Source organism: Salvelinus fontinalis, chromosome 25 (genome assembly GCF_029448725.1).
Source record: "Salvelinus fontinalis isolate EN_2023a chromosome 25, ASM2944872v1, whole genome shotgun sequence".
In the NCBI taxonomy this organism is placed as follows: Eukaryota; Metazoa; Chordata; class Actinopteri; order Salmoniformes; family Salmonidae; genus Salvelinus; species Salvelinus fontinalis.
In genome coordinates this window covers 33916545-33933648 of record NC_074689.1, presented here as the reverse complement: position 1 = coordinate 33933648, position 17104 = coordinate 33916545, and the positions used below count along the sequence as shown (strand labels likewise).

Sequence of the window (17104 nt, the reverse complement as noted above, 5' to 3'; positions counted from 1 at the left end):
ATATTTAAATTACAAACATAATAGCCTACATAATACATAGATATATACATACCATAGCCATTGCAGAATAAATTCCTCACCTTTTCTAGCATGAGTTCATATTCCTGAAGTAGCCATGCAATAACTTAATATGCGCATCTCTCATTGTGCCTAATAGATAGGCTATTATACTTTCAGGTTATTGCTCTCTGCATCCGAACGGGAGCACGTTTTATAACATACAGAGTTTAACAGGTGAACAGACAGTTGATATTTAGCATTGAAGTGTGTTAACTACCACTGTAAGTAGGCCCATTGTAGTTTACATTTTTGTTCCTGAGTAGACAATGTTTCAGAATTCGCGGGCAGTGCAGCATATTTAGGTTCGGGAAATAGTAAAATGCAAAACATTAGTGAATTCAAACGATCTGTTTACAGGTCCACAATAATGTGGAATAGTTTGTCTTTCAGACACGGTCAGATGTCACCGCAAAAGAAAACATTCTGCCAAAATCAATAATATCAAACAATAATTACAAAGTATACAGCAAATAAGGGTGCCTTTGTCACCATAACAGGCGAATGATGGGGGTTTTCAGGCGGAGTTATAATGCTTGTTCACACACGCAGTTTCACAACAGGTCTGATTTATAATGGGAAACATGCCTATTTATGGCAGGCATGCGCCAAGCTGATCAATCTCAATATTTTGGTGCATGCTCAGTCTTTACAGATATTTCATATAAAATTTACACAACGTTATAAATGAGGCCCCTGAGATATTTGCACTCTTTCAGAGAGACACAGGTGATGAACACTGCAAAGCACACTGGGTGATGAGTTTAGCAGCGGGACAGTCGAAGCCCCGATCCCACAGCGCATCTTCCAATCAGAGACTCACTCACCAGCCTGTGCCAACCCAATGGGAGGGGCCAGTCTCAGCTCCACCCCTCTAGTAAGGATCAGATTGTGTTGGCTGTTGACGCTGTTCGTCCAACCTGGACACACAGACTGCCATTTAACCTCTGCAGACTATGGTCCTGTCCCTCTCTCTGCACCTGAAGTACATGGTCTCTAAATGCGTGCTAGTGCGTGAATTTCTAATTCTGGGAGACTCCAGATCAAAATGGGGATAGCGAGCTAGTATTGTAGTACCAAAGATACTGGTAACTAACCAAAGATATCGCATTGGCGTTGTTTCCAATGGGAGCAAATGAAGCACAGTGGGAAGAACAAGCAAGGAGGTGGGCAGAGCCAAGCATGAGCTAGCGAGATCCTATTGGCGCGTTTTAGCATGTAGTTGCATATTTTCCTTCTCTGTGAATTCCGTGTGTGCAATAACTCAATTTGCCCTTTCACTCCTTCTAAACAACGCATTTAAAAAAAAACTTTGGCAAATGGTCAAGTCTACAAATGTTAGTGCAATCTGTTCGTAACACATTCTAGTTTTGGGAACAGATAACTGCATCGAGATTAATCGATCTGAAAGTTAGCAGAATGTCCGCCAAGTTTCATCTAGCTCCATCTTCTCCCACAGCCCGCTGGACTTCCTCTCATCACCATATTTGGTGGTGAGTGAAAGTTCCAAACGGATGCTTCAGATCTGATTCTACTATCTACATAATGCTAGCGTGAACTGAGTAGTTTGCTATGCTAACATTGGTATTGTTTACCAAGTGATAAGCAGAGCACCAGCATCAATGTAGCATTGTGTTGAGTAGTTAGTAGAGAAGAGTTAGTGATGTTAAACATTCAAAACAGTTAGGCACGACGGTTAGATACACAAAGCAGCAAATTACTCAGTAAAATACAACAATTTGGGCAAAGTTTAGCTTCTGCATGTGTTTATGACATGTGCATGTACGGACTCACTCTCTTCTGAGCTATCCACACTGCTAACAGAGTCGGCGTGGGCCAGTCCATGTTTCTGCAGGTGTCTCTTCATACTGAACCCTGTCCTCCTGATTCTCCCCAGCCCCTTCAACTTGGGCTGGTCCCCTGAGTCCACTACCAGGGCAGCAGCACCCTTCCCATTGCTAGGGGCAGAACTACTGGTCAGTGCGGTGGCCATCTTGAAGGAGGAACCCTCAGCCTGTGGAGACAGGAGGCAGGAGACAGAAAGACAGATCGAGAGGAAAGTTGGTGTGGATGTCTGATCCTCACATGCTCTATGTTGGCTAGTGATCATGTGACACTCAGACTGTGTGTGTGTGTGGTTGTGTGTCTGACCTGCTCCAGGGCTACAGAGCGCGTCACACTCCCCACGTCCGTCAGACGGTGCTCTCTGTCATCCCAGCGACCGTACGCCAGGTCGATCCCACCCACGAAGGCCACTGATTGGTCGATGATGATGATCTTCTCGTGATGCGCCCACAGGTATACAGAGGAGGAGACATGGTCCGGATGACGCATCACCTACAGAAGAAACACACACACTTTTACTACATAAAAGGATACCTCTATACCAGTGGAGGCTACTGAGGGGAGGACGGCTCATAATAATGGCTGGAATGGAGTGAATGGAATGGCATCAAAAACACATGGAACCCATGTGTTTGATGTATTTGATACCATTCCATCTATTCCGCTCCAGACATTCCGCTACCACAAGCCCGTCCTCCCCAATTAAGGTGCCACCAACCTCCTATGCTCTATAAACACACTGTAAACACATTTCACACACACACCTACCTTGACATTGGGGTGGAGGTGCATTAGTGTTCTCTTGCTGTATTCACTGTTGATGCCCAGAGCTAGCTCTACCTCCTTATACAGCATCACAAAGATACGCACTCCCTGTTGCTATAGGGAAAGAAAGACAGAGACACCGTTACTAATCACCACATAATCAAATCATTTAATCAATGATAAGATCCACACTAAGGCAGTTTGAGGGGTGCGAATGGACCAATGAGACAGCATTTTGTTGCTCACCGCTTTGCGTCTCAGGATGCAGTCAAGGCGCCAGCGGTTTCCCTCGACAACCGGTCTCTTCATAAAGATCTCAGGGCTCAGCCTGAAAACACACACATACAATCAAATGTATTTTATAAAGCCCTTTTTACCTCAGCCGATGTCAAAGTGCTATACAGAAACCCAGCCTAAAACCCCAAACAGCAAGCATTGCAGATGTAGAAGCATGGTGGCTAGGAAAAACTCCCTAGAATGGCAGGAATCTAGGAAGGAACCTAGAGAGGAACCAGGCTCTGAGGGTAAACAAATGTGAGATGTCCACACACTGGCGGCTGACAGCTGTGTGGGGTGGGTGTAACAGTATTCCAGGTCTCTGATTGTAACCCATCTGTTTGACCACAGTCTGCCTTGGAGGTGTGACCGCTCTGTGCTCTCCATATGCAGACACACACACACACACACACACACACACACACACACACACACACACACACACACACACACACACACTGTAAACAACCCACACGTACCACCAGTCAGTGATGAAGATCTCTTCTTCAGCCTCCTCCAGAGCGTCGGCCACATCGGCCATGTAGGTCTTCCCATTCACATACCTATAAACAGAGTTATATTATAGTCACACACTTAAAACACAGTGCGGTCTCTCTTTCATACACACACTCACTCTCTCTCTCGGGTAAACAGACACACAAACTTTCCCACGCACGCAAGCATACACCCACCAGAGACTTTCACTGTTGCACACACCCCCTCCATGTCTCACACAGACAGTATAGTGTTGCCACAGCAGGTGACAGGTGATGAGAAGCCCAGTGTCACTTTCCCTCCCTTTGTGTCAGGTTACTCCAGTGAGACAGATACCTTTAAGGGCTGTAACTGGGCCAAACTGTACCTGGGCCAAAGTGTACCTGGGATTACCTGGGATAACCCACCTGCCACACTAGCTGGCCTTTATGCTCTACTGGGACTTTGGTGTGTACAGTAAATGTGTCTTGAAAAAATACATTCCCAGAGTAATTTCCCATTTTAAATATATATTCTGCATTGTTCTCACTTAATGTTCAGACTGGGGTGTTGTTTAACTCTGACTGTATTAAACGTGTCGTGGTTTAATGATTGTGGTGTAGCCGTGGATACCATTTGGCTGGGATGTTGTGCTCCTGTCGGGCGAAGGAACCAAAGCGGTGGTCGGTCAGGAAGGCAGAGCCATGTTTCTGGACGAAGCCCTCGATGGCCTGACCCCACCACCTGGCATGTCTGTAGCTGCTGCATTTCAACACCAGGGCCCTGCAGAATATACACACACACACAAAAACACTGATTGTGTAAACTCCTTTTTACTCAATGATTGTCTGAATAATTTCTGTAGATTTCCGTTTTTTTAATACTCTTTGGTGAGGTGGCAACCTACGTTTTTTTTATTTTTACAACCAGCATCTTACTCAAACCCACCCACCTGGAAAGGCTATCAATCCGTACTCCGTGTCTGGTCTCTGTGTCTTTGGAGTCCATTTTGATGCAGAACTCTTTATCCACCAGGAGAACAAAGGCAATGGCTCCCGAGTCTGGCTTCATGTAGAGGAGGAACGAATCCTTCACCACCAACCAGCTAGACAGACAGACACTAGAGTTTATTACTAAAGCACAGCCTAGCAGTATCAGCTGGAGCAGTAAGAGGAGGATAGAATCATTCTCAGACTTTGATATTTCATCTATTATTCAGGGTACTGACCGTTTGGATCAGCGGTAGCACATCTTGATATTTCATCTATTACTCAGGATACTGACCGTTTGGATCAGCGGTAGCACATCTTGATATTTCATCTATTATTCAGGGTACTGACCGTATGGACCAGCGGTAGCACATCTTGATATTTCATCTATTACTCAGGGTACTGACCGTTTGGATCAGCGGTAGCACATCTTGATATTTCATCTATTATTCAGGGTACTGACCGTTTGGATCAGCGGTAGCACATCTTGATATTTCATCTATTACTCAGGGTACTGACCGTTTGGACCAGCGGTAGCACATCTTGCTATGACCACAGCAGTTAAGTCCTGGGATACGATGACCACCTGACCGCTTGTACACCATCCCTTCTCTGGGGAAATGAAGAGAAAAAGTAGAAGACTTCTCTTCCTGACTGAAGTATCATGGTGGTGATGAGTAGTTAGTTACAGTAGATAGTGTAGAGCTACTCACAAGCCTTTAGGTCCCAGATCATGGATGAAGGATAGCTGGCTGACATCTATAAACTCCATCTGAGAGAAACAAGAACATTTGAAAGTTGGACATATCCTCGTAGCGTGGACATCTCCAGCAGTGTGTGTATGTGTCTCACCGTAGCATGGTAGTTTCTGTACATAGACATCTTCAGCAGTGTGTGTATGTGTCTCACCGTAGCATGGTAGTTTCTGTACATAGACATCTCCAGCAGTGTGTGTATGTGTCTCACCGTAGCATGGTAGTTTCTGTACATAGACATCTTCAGCAGCTTGTTCAGGTAGTCCTCCAATGCTTTCTGTAACCAATAAAGACATACCGTTTTAGGAAGAGTAGAGCAGGTGATTAACAGGTGATTGACAAATGTGTTTGCCGAATGGCGTACCCTCCTGCTGGACACCTGTTCCTCACGGGCCAGCTCATCCCCGCTCCCCCGTGGCAGAGTGGGCATGGCCCTGACCTCTGACCTCCGAACACTATGCCTTCTCACTGTGTGGCTGGAAGAGAGAGAAAGGATGGAGAGAGAAATAGGAGAGGAGAGAGGGAGTCAATAGGAAATTGTTAGTGTATTTTCAGTTTCAACATCTTTTTTTTTCTTCTTTAAAAAAAAAATGTTATCCCATTTTCTCCCCAATTTTTCGTGGTATCCAATCGCTAGTAATTACTATCTTGTCTCATCGCTACAACTCCCGTACGGGCTCGGGAGAGACGAAGGTCGAAAGCCATGCGTCCTCCGAAGCACAACCCAACCAGCCGTACTGCTTCTTAACACAGCGCGCCTCCAACCCGGAAGCCAGCCGCACCAATGTGTCGGAGGAAACACCGTGTACCTGGCCCCCCTTGGTTGGCGCGCACTACGCCCGGCCCGCCACAGGAGTCGCTGGAGCGCGATGAGACAAGGATATCCCTACCGGCCAAACCCTCCCTACCCCGGACGATGCTATGCCAATTGTGCATCGCCCCACGGACCTCCCGGTCGCGGCCGGCTGCGACAGAGCCTGGGCGCGAACCCAGAGACTCTGTTGGCGCAGTTAGCACTGCGATGCAGTGCCCTAGACCACTGCGCCACCCGGGAGGCCCCTCAGTTTCAACATCTTTGATAGTACCTGTGTGTGTGTGTATTTTTGGTTTTACTATCCTTGTGGGGACCAGAAGTCCTCACAAGGACAGTAAAAGAAGGAACACTTGGACAAGTGGGAACATTTCGCTAGTCCCCAGAAGGAAAAAGGCTATTTTAGGCTTAGGGGTTAGGTTTAGAGTTCCAATTAGAGTTAGGATTAGGGTGAGGGGTTAAGGGTTAAGGGTTAGGTTTAGGGGTAAAAAGTAAAAATTTGATTTTAAAAATGGGAATCAATTTTTTGGTCCCCACAAGGATAGTAAAACAAACAGGTGTGTGTGTGTGTGTGTGTGTCTGTGTGTGTGTCTGTGTGTGTGTCTGTGTGTGTGTCTGTGTGTATGTCTGTGTGTGTGTCTGTGTGTGTGTCTGTGTGTGCGTGCGTGCGTGTGTCTGTGCGTGTGTGCGTGCGTGCGTGCGTGCGTGTGTGTCTGTGTGTGTGTCTGTGTGAGTGTCTGTGTGAGTGCGTGTGTACCTGCGGGAGGGTAGTGGTATTCTCATGAAAGTCTTGTATCGGAGCAGTTCTCTGTGGAGGTCCATGAAGTGTTTCTCCTTCCTCTTGACCACCCAGCTGAACTCTCCATGTCTCATTTCAATCTTAAATACCGCAGGCAGACTCTACACAGACAGGAAAAATATAAAGGGTATGGCTGAGTGAGTGTCTGTGTGTGTGTGTGTGTGTGTTTGTGTGTGTTGTGGTGCTTTGCTGAGGTATGTGCGTGTGTACCTTGTTGACACTGCGCTGTGAGGTGATATTGAAGCGGTCCTGTGCAGAGGTGAATCTCTCCACTTCTAGTATCTTAGCGGTGATGGGAGAGGAGAGAAACACCTTGGCCTCCGCCTCCTTAAACCCCACAGTATTGTAGACAGACGCAAAGCCCCGACGCTCCTCTGGGGGAACACACACACATCAGAAACTACACACACACACTTCTCTAAGACATAACATTCCTCACTGTCAACCAAAACCTTGAGCAAAACTTACCTGCCCACACTACACACACTTTGTTGCTCATGAATATGTTATAAATAGTTAGATAGGTAAAACTGTCTTCTTATAAACTAATCCATCAATCAATGAATAAAACATTTGCACACACACTCACATGTACACACACTCACATGTGCACACACACACCCTACCTGGGAGTTTAAAGTCTGTAGTGTCATATTCCCCGTCTCCTAGGTACAGCTCACGAGTGTCCAAATTCTCCATGATTTCACTCATATCCGTAGCAACCAGGTGCAACGTGCTATTGGTAGGCTCAGATTGGCGCAGCATGGTTATTGGCTAGCACGCTCGGTGCCCAGGGCTCACCTGGTGAACAGGCAGAGGGGGAGGGGGGAGGGAGATAGGGAGAGACAGGGACAGACAGAGAGACCAAGTAGACAACGTGACGTCAATGACAATGGAAGCAACGTCAATGGAATCTGACTGCAACCTTAGTGTTACTGTTACCCCCCATGGCAGTAGGTTGTGTGTGTGTGTGTAAATATGCAGATAAAGGCTGGTAAGAGTGTTTGAATGGGAACTGGTGAATAGCAGCACATCAGGAATGGCCTGTAGTAGCAGGCTAAAGACAACGAGAAGAGGAGGAAACAATGGAATTCACACGCTGTTGCCATAGGCTGTCTTCTCTGTAAGCCACGGCTTATTGCTAAAATATAACAAGGCTGCTTCCGCTCTCCTTAAAGTCCAACTGAACCAAAAAATAAAATTATTTTGAAAATTGCATATGTGGCATCGTAAAAAAATATTAGTGTCAAAATTGACTAAAGTGTAAATAGGATAATTTTGACCATAAAGTCACAACAGAGATTTGCGAGATGATTAGGAAAATATGGTATGTCCCTGAATGAAGGCAACAGAACAGTTTTCCCTGGATTGCGTTTATTTCAATCCTGTCCACATGCCCACAGCTGGCAGCACCCAAGTAATCATCAATTCAGAGCGCAGCGGTACACGACCCGATCGTACTGACCAGGGATATCCCCATGGGGCTAGTTAGGGCCCATCAGTAAATTACACAATGTACATGGGACAATATTTTACACGGGGGCCCCTCAGGGGTGCGTGCTTAGTCCCGTCCTATACTCCCTGTTCACCCACGACCGCGTGGCCATGCACGACTCCAACACCATCATTAAGTTTGCTGACAACATGATGGTGGAAGGCCTGATCACCGACAACGATGAGACAGCCTATAGGGAGGAGGTCAGAGACCTGGAAGTGTGGTGCCAGGACAACAACCTCTCCCTCAACGTCAGCAAGACAAAGGAGCTGAACGTGGACTACAGGAAAAGGAGGGCAGAACATGGCCCCATCCACATCGTCAGGGCTGTAGTGGAGCAGGTCGAGAGCTTCAAGTTCCTCAGTGTCCACATCACTAAGGAATGATCATAATCCACACACACCAAGACAGTTGTGAAGAAGACACGACAACGCCTCTTCCCCCTCAGGAGGCTGAAAAGATTTGGAATGGGCCCTCAGATCCTCAAAAAGGTATACAGCTGCACCATTAAGAGCATCTTGACTGGCTACAACACCGCTTGGTATGGCAACGGCTTGGCATCAGACCGCAAGGAGCTCAATTACCTCGTACCCATGCACATCGACTCGGTACTGGTACTAAGTGTATATAGCCCAGTTTACATTACTTATTGTGTATTTATTACTCCTGTTCTTTTTTTCTCTCTAAATTGTTGGGAAGGACCCGTAAGTAAGCATTTCACTGTTAGTCAATGTAACAGATTAGCTTCCGTCCCTCTCCTCGCCCCTACCTGGGCTCAAACCAGGGACCCTCTGCACACATCGACAACAGCCACCCTCGAAACATCGTTACCCATCGCTCCACAAAAGCTGCAGCCCTTGCAGAGCAATGGGAACAACGACTTCAAGGTCTCAGAGCGAGTGACGTCACCGATTGAAACGCTATTAGCGCGCATCCCGCTAGCCATTTCACACCGGTTACATCTACACCTGTTGTTTATGAAGCATCTGACAAACACAATTTGATTTGAGATCCGCATAAGGTGAAACAGTCACCCCAGGTGCATTTGTTTTTATTTTGTTTAGGAAAGGGAGCATCTTTGTTATAAAATCACTCTGCTGTTCTATTGCGTGTTCACTGATGTCTGATGGGAAAAAAAACAATGTTCTTGGTTTGAAGTAAAGTCTTTGTTGTAATATTGCAAATGGACTTGGCAGTTTCACAGCTACGGATTCCAGCTTTATTTAAAGATAAAGTTAATTATATCTCATCTCTCTACATCCCTTTCTCCCTTCCTGGTCACAGAGCAGACACTAAACAGAGAGAAACAGGACAAAGGTGGAGGTATGACACAGCAGTGTGATGTTTAATCCAGCATTATTTGTGTGTGTTCTTTAAAAACCTAAACAGCAGATTCAAATAATCTAAAACTGGTCAGACATGCGCTCCTGAACACGTTTATGACTATCTGAGAGTAAGTGTGTGTTGACAGAAACATTGAGGCAGGTGAGCTGCTCAGACATGGTGAAACAAGTGAGAGATTAGAGAGATGGCTCCAAACAGACTGACCCAGAAAAAGAGCATGGCAAGATCAGCAACCTGGTGTCCTACTAACAGAGCTGCAGTGTGTGTGTGTGTGTGCATGCTTGCATGTACAAGCATGTGTGTGAGTGTGGGTGCGCCCTCCTGGCAAGGTCTCCCCTTTATCATGGCATTAATTTCCTAAAATGGTTCCTGGAGAAACAGAGAGAGTCTACACACACTTCCATTCACTCCCTCTGCTTTCACTCATTCACTCCCTCTGCTTTCACTCATTCACTCCCTCTGCTTTCACTCATTCACTCCCTCTGCTTTCACTCATTCACTCCCTCTGCTTTCACTCATTCACTCCCTCTGCTTTCACTCATTCACTCCCTCTGCTTTCACTCATTCACTCCCTCTGCTTTCACTCATTCACTCCGTATGGAAATAACGCTCACTTCATGCAAATACTCATGCTTCCGTTACCTGCATGTACCGTACTGTATTACCCTACACACACACACTTTCATTTAGGTATTAAAAACATACACACACTGTGCTCTATAAATGTTGTTTTCTGTAAATAAGGACACAACAGCAGGAAAGCCACCTACAACTAATACCATACCTCCTAAACACACACACACCTCTGGACATATGTCTGTGTGTCTTTATGAACTTGCAGAATTGTTTTAGAAAGTAAAAGAGAAATTCCCCCAACTCTTCATTTAAAAAAAGTATTTCTTTCTCTATTGAGAGAGAGAGAAGTGTGAGGTGTGTGCAGCTGCGATATTCACAGTGACAAACATTTAACAATGGTTCCAGTTAGACCGGTGCTGCAGGGAGTAGCCACTGAGAAAGGAGGAAGATTAGGAGGAGAGAAAGGAGGGTGGCAAATGAAAGATACAAAATTCAAATAAAGTTCATATATCAGTTCATATTTCTGACAAAGAAACGGGGGTTAGTAGTCTACTGTGGGTCAATAGGAGTTGACTGATAGTTTCTTATGAAATTGTGTTGCATGCTTGAGTCCAAGGGACAACACTAGATGTACAGCAGGCACTCACTCTAATTGGGGAGGCCAAGGCCGATGACCTCCCACCAACCACCACTCTGGATCTCTCACCAGCCAGGTGGCAGCATGCAGAGTTCTCTCACAAACACACTCAGACAAAGTAATGCAAGACACACACACACACAGCAACTTCAATTATAAAAGAAAGCCAACAGTAACAAAACACACCTTTTCCTGAGCTATGAAAAGACAGACAGAGAGAGGGAAAGATGAATAGAAAGAGACAGAGTCAGACACACACAGTGACAGTGTTTCACTGACCTGTACCCACTCGGGGTGTGGGAACCCCATGATTTCCGAGCCTGTCCTATTCTCTCACGTCAGATAACACACACTCTCTCTCTCTCTGTTGGAAGACGGCAGATCTAACTGTACTCTAGCTGCGAGTTGGAGTGAATGTGAGAGAAGGAATAGAGGGAGGGAGGATGAGGTGGGGCCTAGGGTAGAACTATTGGACAAAGACATGTCAATCACTGACAGACGGCCAATGGGGAGCTGGGGGTGAGATTCATTTCTGGGATCTCCTATCCCTGGGAACCGTCTACACACCACCCACGTGTAAGTGTGTGTATGTGCCTTTGTGGTATTGACAATGGAATCCATCCTAGCCTTAGCTCACAAGATCAGGTGACTCATTGATGAGTTTCCAAAGACGTCCGAATGAGTGATGGGGGGGGGTCAATAGAGTTACTATAGCAATATTCTTTTTGGACGATATTATATCAATATTTGACTCCAAGTATCAATTTGTAAAGAAATAAAAAAATATATATACACTACCGTTCAAAAGTTTGGGGTCACTTAGAAATGTCCTTGTTTTTGAAAGAAGAGCGCATTTTTTGTCCATTAAAATAACATGAAATTGATCAGAAATACAGTGGAGACATTGATACTGTTGTAAATGACTATTGTAGCTGGAAACGGCTGACTTTTAATGGAATATCTACATAGGCGTACAGAGGACCATTATCAGCAACCATCACCCCTGTGTTCCAATGGCACGTTGTGTTAGCTAATCCAAGTTTATCGTTTTAAAAGGCTAATTGATCATTAGAAAACCCTTTTGTAATTATGTTCGCACAGCTGAAAACTGTTGTCCTGATTAATGAAGCAATAAAACTGGCCTTCTTTAGACTAGTTGAGTATCTGGAGCATCAGCATTTGTGGGTTCGATTACAGGCTCAAAATGGCCAGAAACAAAGAACTTTCTTCTGAAACTCGTCAGTCTATTCTTGTTTTGAGAAATGAAGGCTATGCCATATGCGAGAAATTGCCAAGAAACTGAAGATCTCATACAACGCTGTGTACTACTCCTTTCACAGAACAGTGCAAACTGGCTCTAACCAGAATAGAAAGCGGAGTGGGAGGCCCCGGTCCACAACTGAGAGGACAAGTACATTAGAGTGTCTAGTTTGAGAAACAGACGCCTCACAAGTCCTCAACTACCAGCTTCATTAAATAGTACCCGCAAAACACCAGTCTCAACACCAACAGTGAAGAGGCGACTCCGGGATGCTGGCCTTCTAGGCAGAGTTCCTCTGTCCAGTGTCTGTGTTCTTTTGCAGTTTTAAAGCTAATTTCCTGCAAATCTACATATTTTGCCCAGGGCCGTGTGTTATGATACCTGAGTGACTCAACAAAATCAACGTAGGCCCCCTGGGGGGTAGAGTAATCTTGCAATGATAATTACAAGATTTAGATAGCAGGTTAGCCTAATTTACCCATCTAGCTAACATGGCTAGTAGTTGATCAACTGGAAATTTCTGACGGGTTATAAATATCTCTCAAAGCAAGGTCTGTCAGTGAATGACAGTACCCTACCACATTTCAAAATGTAACCATGTGCATTCTACTATTACAACTCTCAACAGCAGTAAGCTCAAATCCCGACAGAATATTTGTTTTATATATAGGCAACATCTGCCAGTGTTGTCCTAATTAATGAAGCAATAAAACTGGTCAAGGCTGGTCATTGATCAGGTTAGTCACCTGATCTGGTTGGTCATTGATTTGCCTGCCTGAGTATTGTTGTATTACTCCTGAGTGCATGTCAATAGTATAGTCTCCATCCTTCCTCTGCACTGACGTGAAAGAACTGCATAAGTAAAATGCCATATAAGGAGGAGGGTGCATAATGGAAATCTGCTAACTCCTATACAGTCCTTTCATATCAGGTCAGATGAAGGGTAGGAGGAGAGGAGAAGAGAGGAAGCCACTTCAAACAGCGGAGTTCAGTTGTTTTGTAATAATCTGTTTAGACATGGCTAGCAGGCTGGTTTCTTATCAGTCTCTACAGCACACACGGGCACATGCACATACACTGTAGAATACTTAAAGGTCTTGCATTATCAGCTCTTGTTATGATATCCCAGCATATGACTAATCATCAGATGCACTCCCCTCCCTCAGTCCTCCGAAACTTCTAAGTGCTCAAACATTTTTTGTTATTTACTTCCCAAATTAGGAATATCACATGTTATCACCCTGCTACAGAATCACATTCATCTGCCTATTTCCAAATCCTCCTACACTCATAAGATACACACCCAACTAACTGCAAAACATATTAGACCTAGCATAGGTTTGTGACAATACAGAATTTACTTTCTGCAATTTTGGTAGGTTCCCAAACATTTTTCCATTGCAGCCCCTAAAAAGACTTACCACCAAATAACTACAACTCTGTTTAACAGTGTTTGGCTGTAATCCATGAGGAACTGGCCACAACCCACTATTTTAGAACCCCTGCAATGCACACAACACTAGTGTTTGTTTACATGCATGTCTGTGGTACCACTGCCATCTTCTGGTAGACTGAGCTACATGCACCTGGAATTAACAACTTCCCCTGCCCTGCAACAGAGGGATGACACACACAAACACTATCTTTGCACAGGGTCGTGTGTGTGTGTGTGTGTGTGTGTGTGTGTGTGTGTGTGTGTTAAATACACAGTGTTTATGTTTTTGCAGCTGGTAGATTAGGTAATATCTGAGTAGAAAACAATCGGATGGTACAGTGATGCAGAATCACAAGCCCCACTTCACTTCCTGCAATCCTATGACACTTCTGACTAGACAGACACCACTTCCCCTTTCAATATGAAGAGAGAGAGAGAGAGAGACAGAGAGAGAGAGAGAAGGGAAGAGAGAAGGAAGGATCGAGAGAGAGAGACCCTATAGCCCATCACCAACCAATTTATATCTGGGAGGATTGGTAAGGCCATCATTTCAGATCCTGTCAGGTGGGGTTGGAAATGGGATCAGCTGATGGTTGTTGGGAGACTAGGTTCCCTGATGCCCATCTCATAACCAACTCGCTTACATTCCAATATTGGACACAAACAGTGAACTGTGTGCACCAACACACAACACTTCTTTACTGTGTGTTTGTGTGCGTGTTTGTCCATGTCATTACATATAACTGATCATGTTGTTCTAAGGTTGGACCTGTTCCCCACACCTACTGCTCCTTGAGCTCACTGTATCTGCAATCAATATTGGGCCACGAGGTGTGTATGTGTATGTGTGTGTGTGCGTGTCTTTTGCCCACACCCACAAAGTCAACCAAACACACCTATACAGTGTTTGCCTGGTTGTCTTTCCTGACTAGAAAAGACAAGTGGTTCCAAGTGAATTATCTTCACCCTAAATTACATTTAGGGAACACTCAACCACACTGAAAAAGCAGGTATTTTCTTTAAACACACACACAAGTTATAAAGAATGCCATTCCAGAGAAGAGAGAGATACATTAACACCACAAGACACTCTCGCCATACCTCTCTCTTTCTCCCCATCTCTTCAACTCTCTCTTTCCTTCCCCCCTTTGGTTGGCTCAGTGTAATATTCTCTTATTATTTCCTCAGATCTCCACAAGGGCCTTAATAGGAGCTAGGTTTTTCTTTTGTAAAATAAGACTTTTTCAGGACTGTCTCTTTCGCAACTTCCTCTCTCCTACCCCAGAGTGGTGGGGTAACGGCTAAACACTACTTCTGCTAAAGCCTAAGTGTGCTACAGATTCCGGTTCAAGTGCCTTACTTGGCCTTAGATCAGAGGGGTAAAACAGGGGCGGCAACCCAGGTTCAATACCCAGTTGACTACATTGGTGCTGTGACCCGGATTTCAAATCCACACACACAAGAAGCTGGCCATCTGCAGTGGACTACTGTACTGCAGCATCACGGTCGCCCCTGCACAATCAGTTATATGTAATTGGATTTCAAAAACACTAACTGTAATCAGTTATGTTAACAGCAAAAACTATTGTAATCAGATTACAGATACTTTTGAAAAACTAGTTGTTACTTCTTGAATTACTTTTACATTCAGAAAGGAATTTTGTGGAAAAAAATACGACACCTTTCTGTTTTTCAATTACATTCAATTCAGCATTGAAAAAAGGAGCAAGTTTAAGTTTGTTCCACCAGACTCTATGATGGTGTGTCATCATAGCAGTCAGAGACCAATATGATGACACACCAAATGCACTTTTTTTTATTTCACCTTTATTTAACCAGGTAGGCCAGTTGAGAACAAGTTCTCATTTACAACTGCGACCTGGCCAAGATAAAGCAAAGCAGTGCGACAAAAACAACAACACAGAGTTACACATAAACAAACCTACAGTCTATAACACAAAATAAAATAAAAATAGAAAGATCTATGTAGAAGAGTAGGGAGGTAGGAAATAAATAGGCCATAGAGGTGAAAATAATTACAATTTAGCAGTAACACTGGAGTGATAGATGTGCAGATGATGATGTGCAGGTAGAGATACTGGGGTGCAAAAGAGCAGAAATAAATAACATGGGGATGAGGTAGTTCGGTGGGCTATTTACAGATGTCTTGTCTTCTAATGCCTCTTACGGGAAAGTAATCAAAAAGTAGCATAAAGTACTTATATGATGTTACTGAGTTTGGTTAATCCAAAAATTACGTTACTGATTACAATTTTGGACAAGTAACTAGTAACTGTAAATGATTACATTTAGAAGGTAACCTAGCCAACCCTGACCATACCCATTGATTCGGTCTGACAAGGGAGTCGACCAGTCAGATATTTCTCTATGGTTGGAGGATAAGAGTTTGTTTGCTTGTTTGATTTCGAATACAAATTAACCATGGAGTGGGACAGACTCCCTCAACTTTTCCTAGACAATAATCTTCGTCATCAAGGAAAGAATTTAACCGGAGTTTATGACAATATACACATCATAGGCAATACCTACATAACGGTTGTGAAAATGAAAACATAGTTACCTTATTAAGTAGAATCGGGTAATTAATTACACACGGGTTGAAGGCTGGTAAATTAGGGGTTCCCGGTGATCGGTTTGAGGAGTAAACGTCGAGTGCGGAGCCAGACGGAACCATCCACACCACGCTACACTACGCCACGCCACGCCCCCCTCCCCTCCCCTCGCTCTCTCTCTCTCTGTCTCTCTGTCTGTCTCTGTCCCTCTCGCGCTCTCTCTCTCTCTCGCTCTCTCTCTCTTTCGCTCTGCCTCTCAGCTGGAGAAAAAAAATTACGCAACCAACCTGTCAATCGCAATAGGTATGTCCCCCAGTCAGAGAGAGAGAGGTGAAGAGGAAGAGAGAGATGGAGAAAGAAAGGGAGTCAATACTGTTGTGTGTATTCAGCTGCCCAGACGTGCAGTGAATAAAATATTGATTGTGGCAACCGCCCCCCCCCCCCTCTCTATCTCCTCTGGTAATCAGAAAGCAGTTGTGTTGAAAATTCACTGATAATTGACAGCCATTAACCTTCCACACAGAGGCGGCTTGAATCTCTCACATACTGCCTTTATCGCGCTCTCTCTCTCCTTCTCTCAATTCAAGGGCGATATATTGGCATGGGAAACATGTTTACATTGCCAAAGCACTGTCTCACCCGGGGATGGTTGTGAGGTCTGTGTTCTGGGAAGGAAGCAGAGATAAGCGGAAGGTTGTGGGTGCGTTCAAGATAACGCACATTGGGCAAGTTGACTTGCACAGAATATCAATTCTTTACAATGTCTGGGGAAGCTTCTCAGCAAATACGTCACTGATTTCTGCAGGCCTGCAGTGCAAAATGTGTGTATCTGGAACGCACCCTTATTGATTCCCCTGCTGCTGTTTAGACCACTGCAGCAAGGTGGTTCATTGGTTCAGCCGACTATTACTACCAGAAATGATGCAACCATAAACAAAAGCTGTACTCTGAAAGCAACCCAGTCTCTACATACACACAATTTTTTTTTACAGATTAGTAATTTTGCGCGTTG

General features: G+C 44.7%; 1 protein-coding gene across 5 annotated transcripts in view; it reads right to left on the bottom strand.

The window, feature by feature from the left end:
• LOC129823213 (phospholipase D1-like) overlaps nucleotides 1–16397 on the bottom strand; it is a 28235-nt gene extending 11838 nt beyond the window's left edge. Inside the window, exons 1-15 of one of the 5 annotated variants that reach the window (XM_055882073.1) lie at nucleotides 16101–16397; nucleotides 7398–7572; nucleotides 6982–7145; nucleotides 6730–6872; nucleotides 5526–5637; nucleotides 5373–5438; nucleotides 5120–5178; nucleotides 4926–5018; nucleotides 4370–4522; nucleotides 4051–4200; nucleotides 3423–3506; nucleotides 2914–2995; nucleotides 2671–2781; nucleotides 2209–2394; nucleotides 1852–2071 (exon numbers count right to left, since the gene is read on the bottom strand). In XM_055882073.1, the coding sequence (XP_055738048.1) occupies nucleotides 1852–2071; nucleotides 2209–2394; nucleotides 2671–2781; nucleotides 2914–2995; nucleotides 3423–3506; nucleotides 4051–4200; nucleotides 4370–4522; nucleotides 4926–5018; nucleotides 5120–5178; nucleotides 5373–5438; nucleotides 5526–5637; nucleotides 6730–6872; nucleotides 6982–7145; nucleotides 7398–7536 (1762 nt within the window). In that variant the 5' untranslated portion in view covers nucleotides 7537–7572; nucleotides 16101–16397. Of the gene's footprint in view, nucleotides 1–1851; nucleotides 2072–2208; nucleotides 2395–2670; nucleotides 2782–2913; nucleotides 2996–3422; nucleotides 3507–4050; nucleotides 4201–4369; nucleotides 4523–4925; nucleotides 5019–5119; nucleotides 5179–5258; nucleotides 5292–5372; nucleotides 5439–5525; nucleotides 5638–6729; nucleotides 6873–6981; nucleotides 7146–7397; nucleotides 7573–11102; nucleotides 11217–16100 lie in introns of those variants that run through there. The other 4 variants (XM_055882074.1, XM_055882071.1, XM_055882072.1 and 1 more) reach the window with 4 other exon arrangements.
• Between the last annotated feature and the right edge of the window lie 707 nt (nucleotides 16398–17104).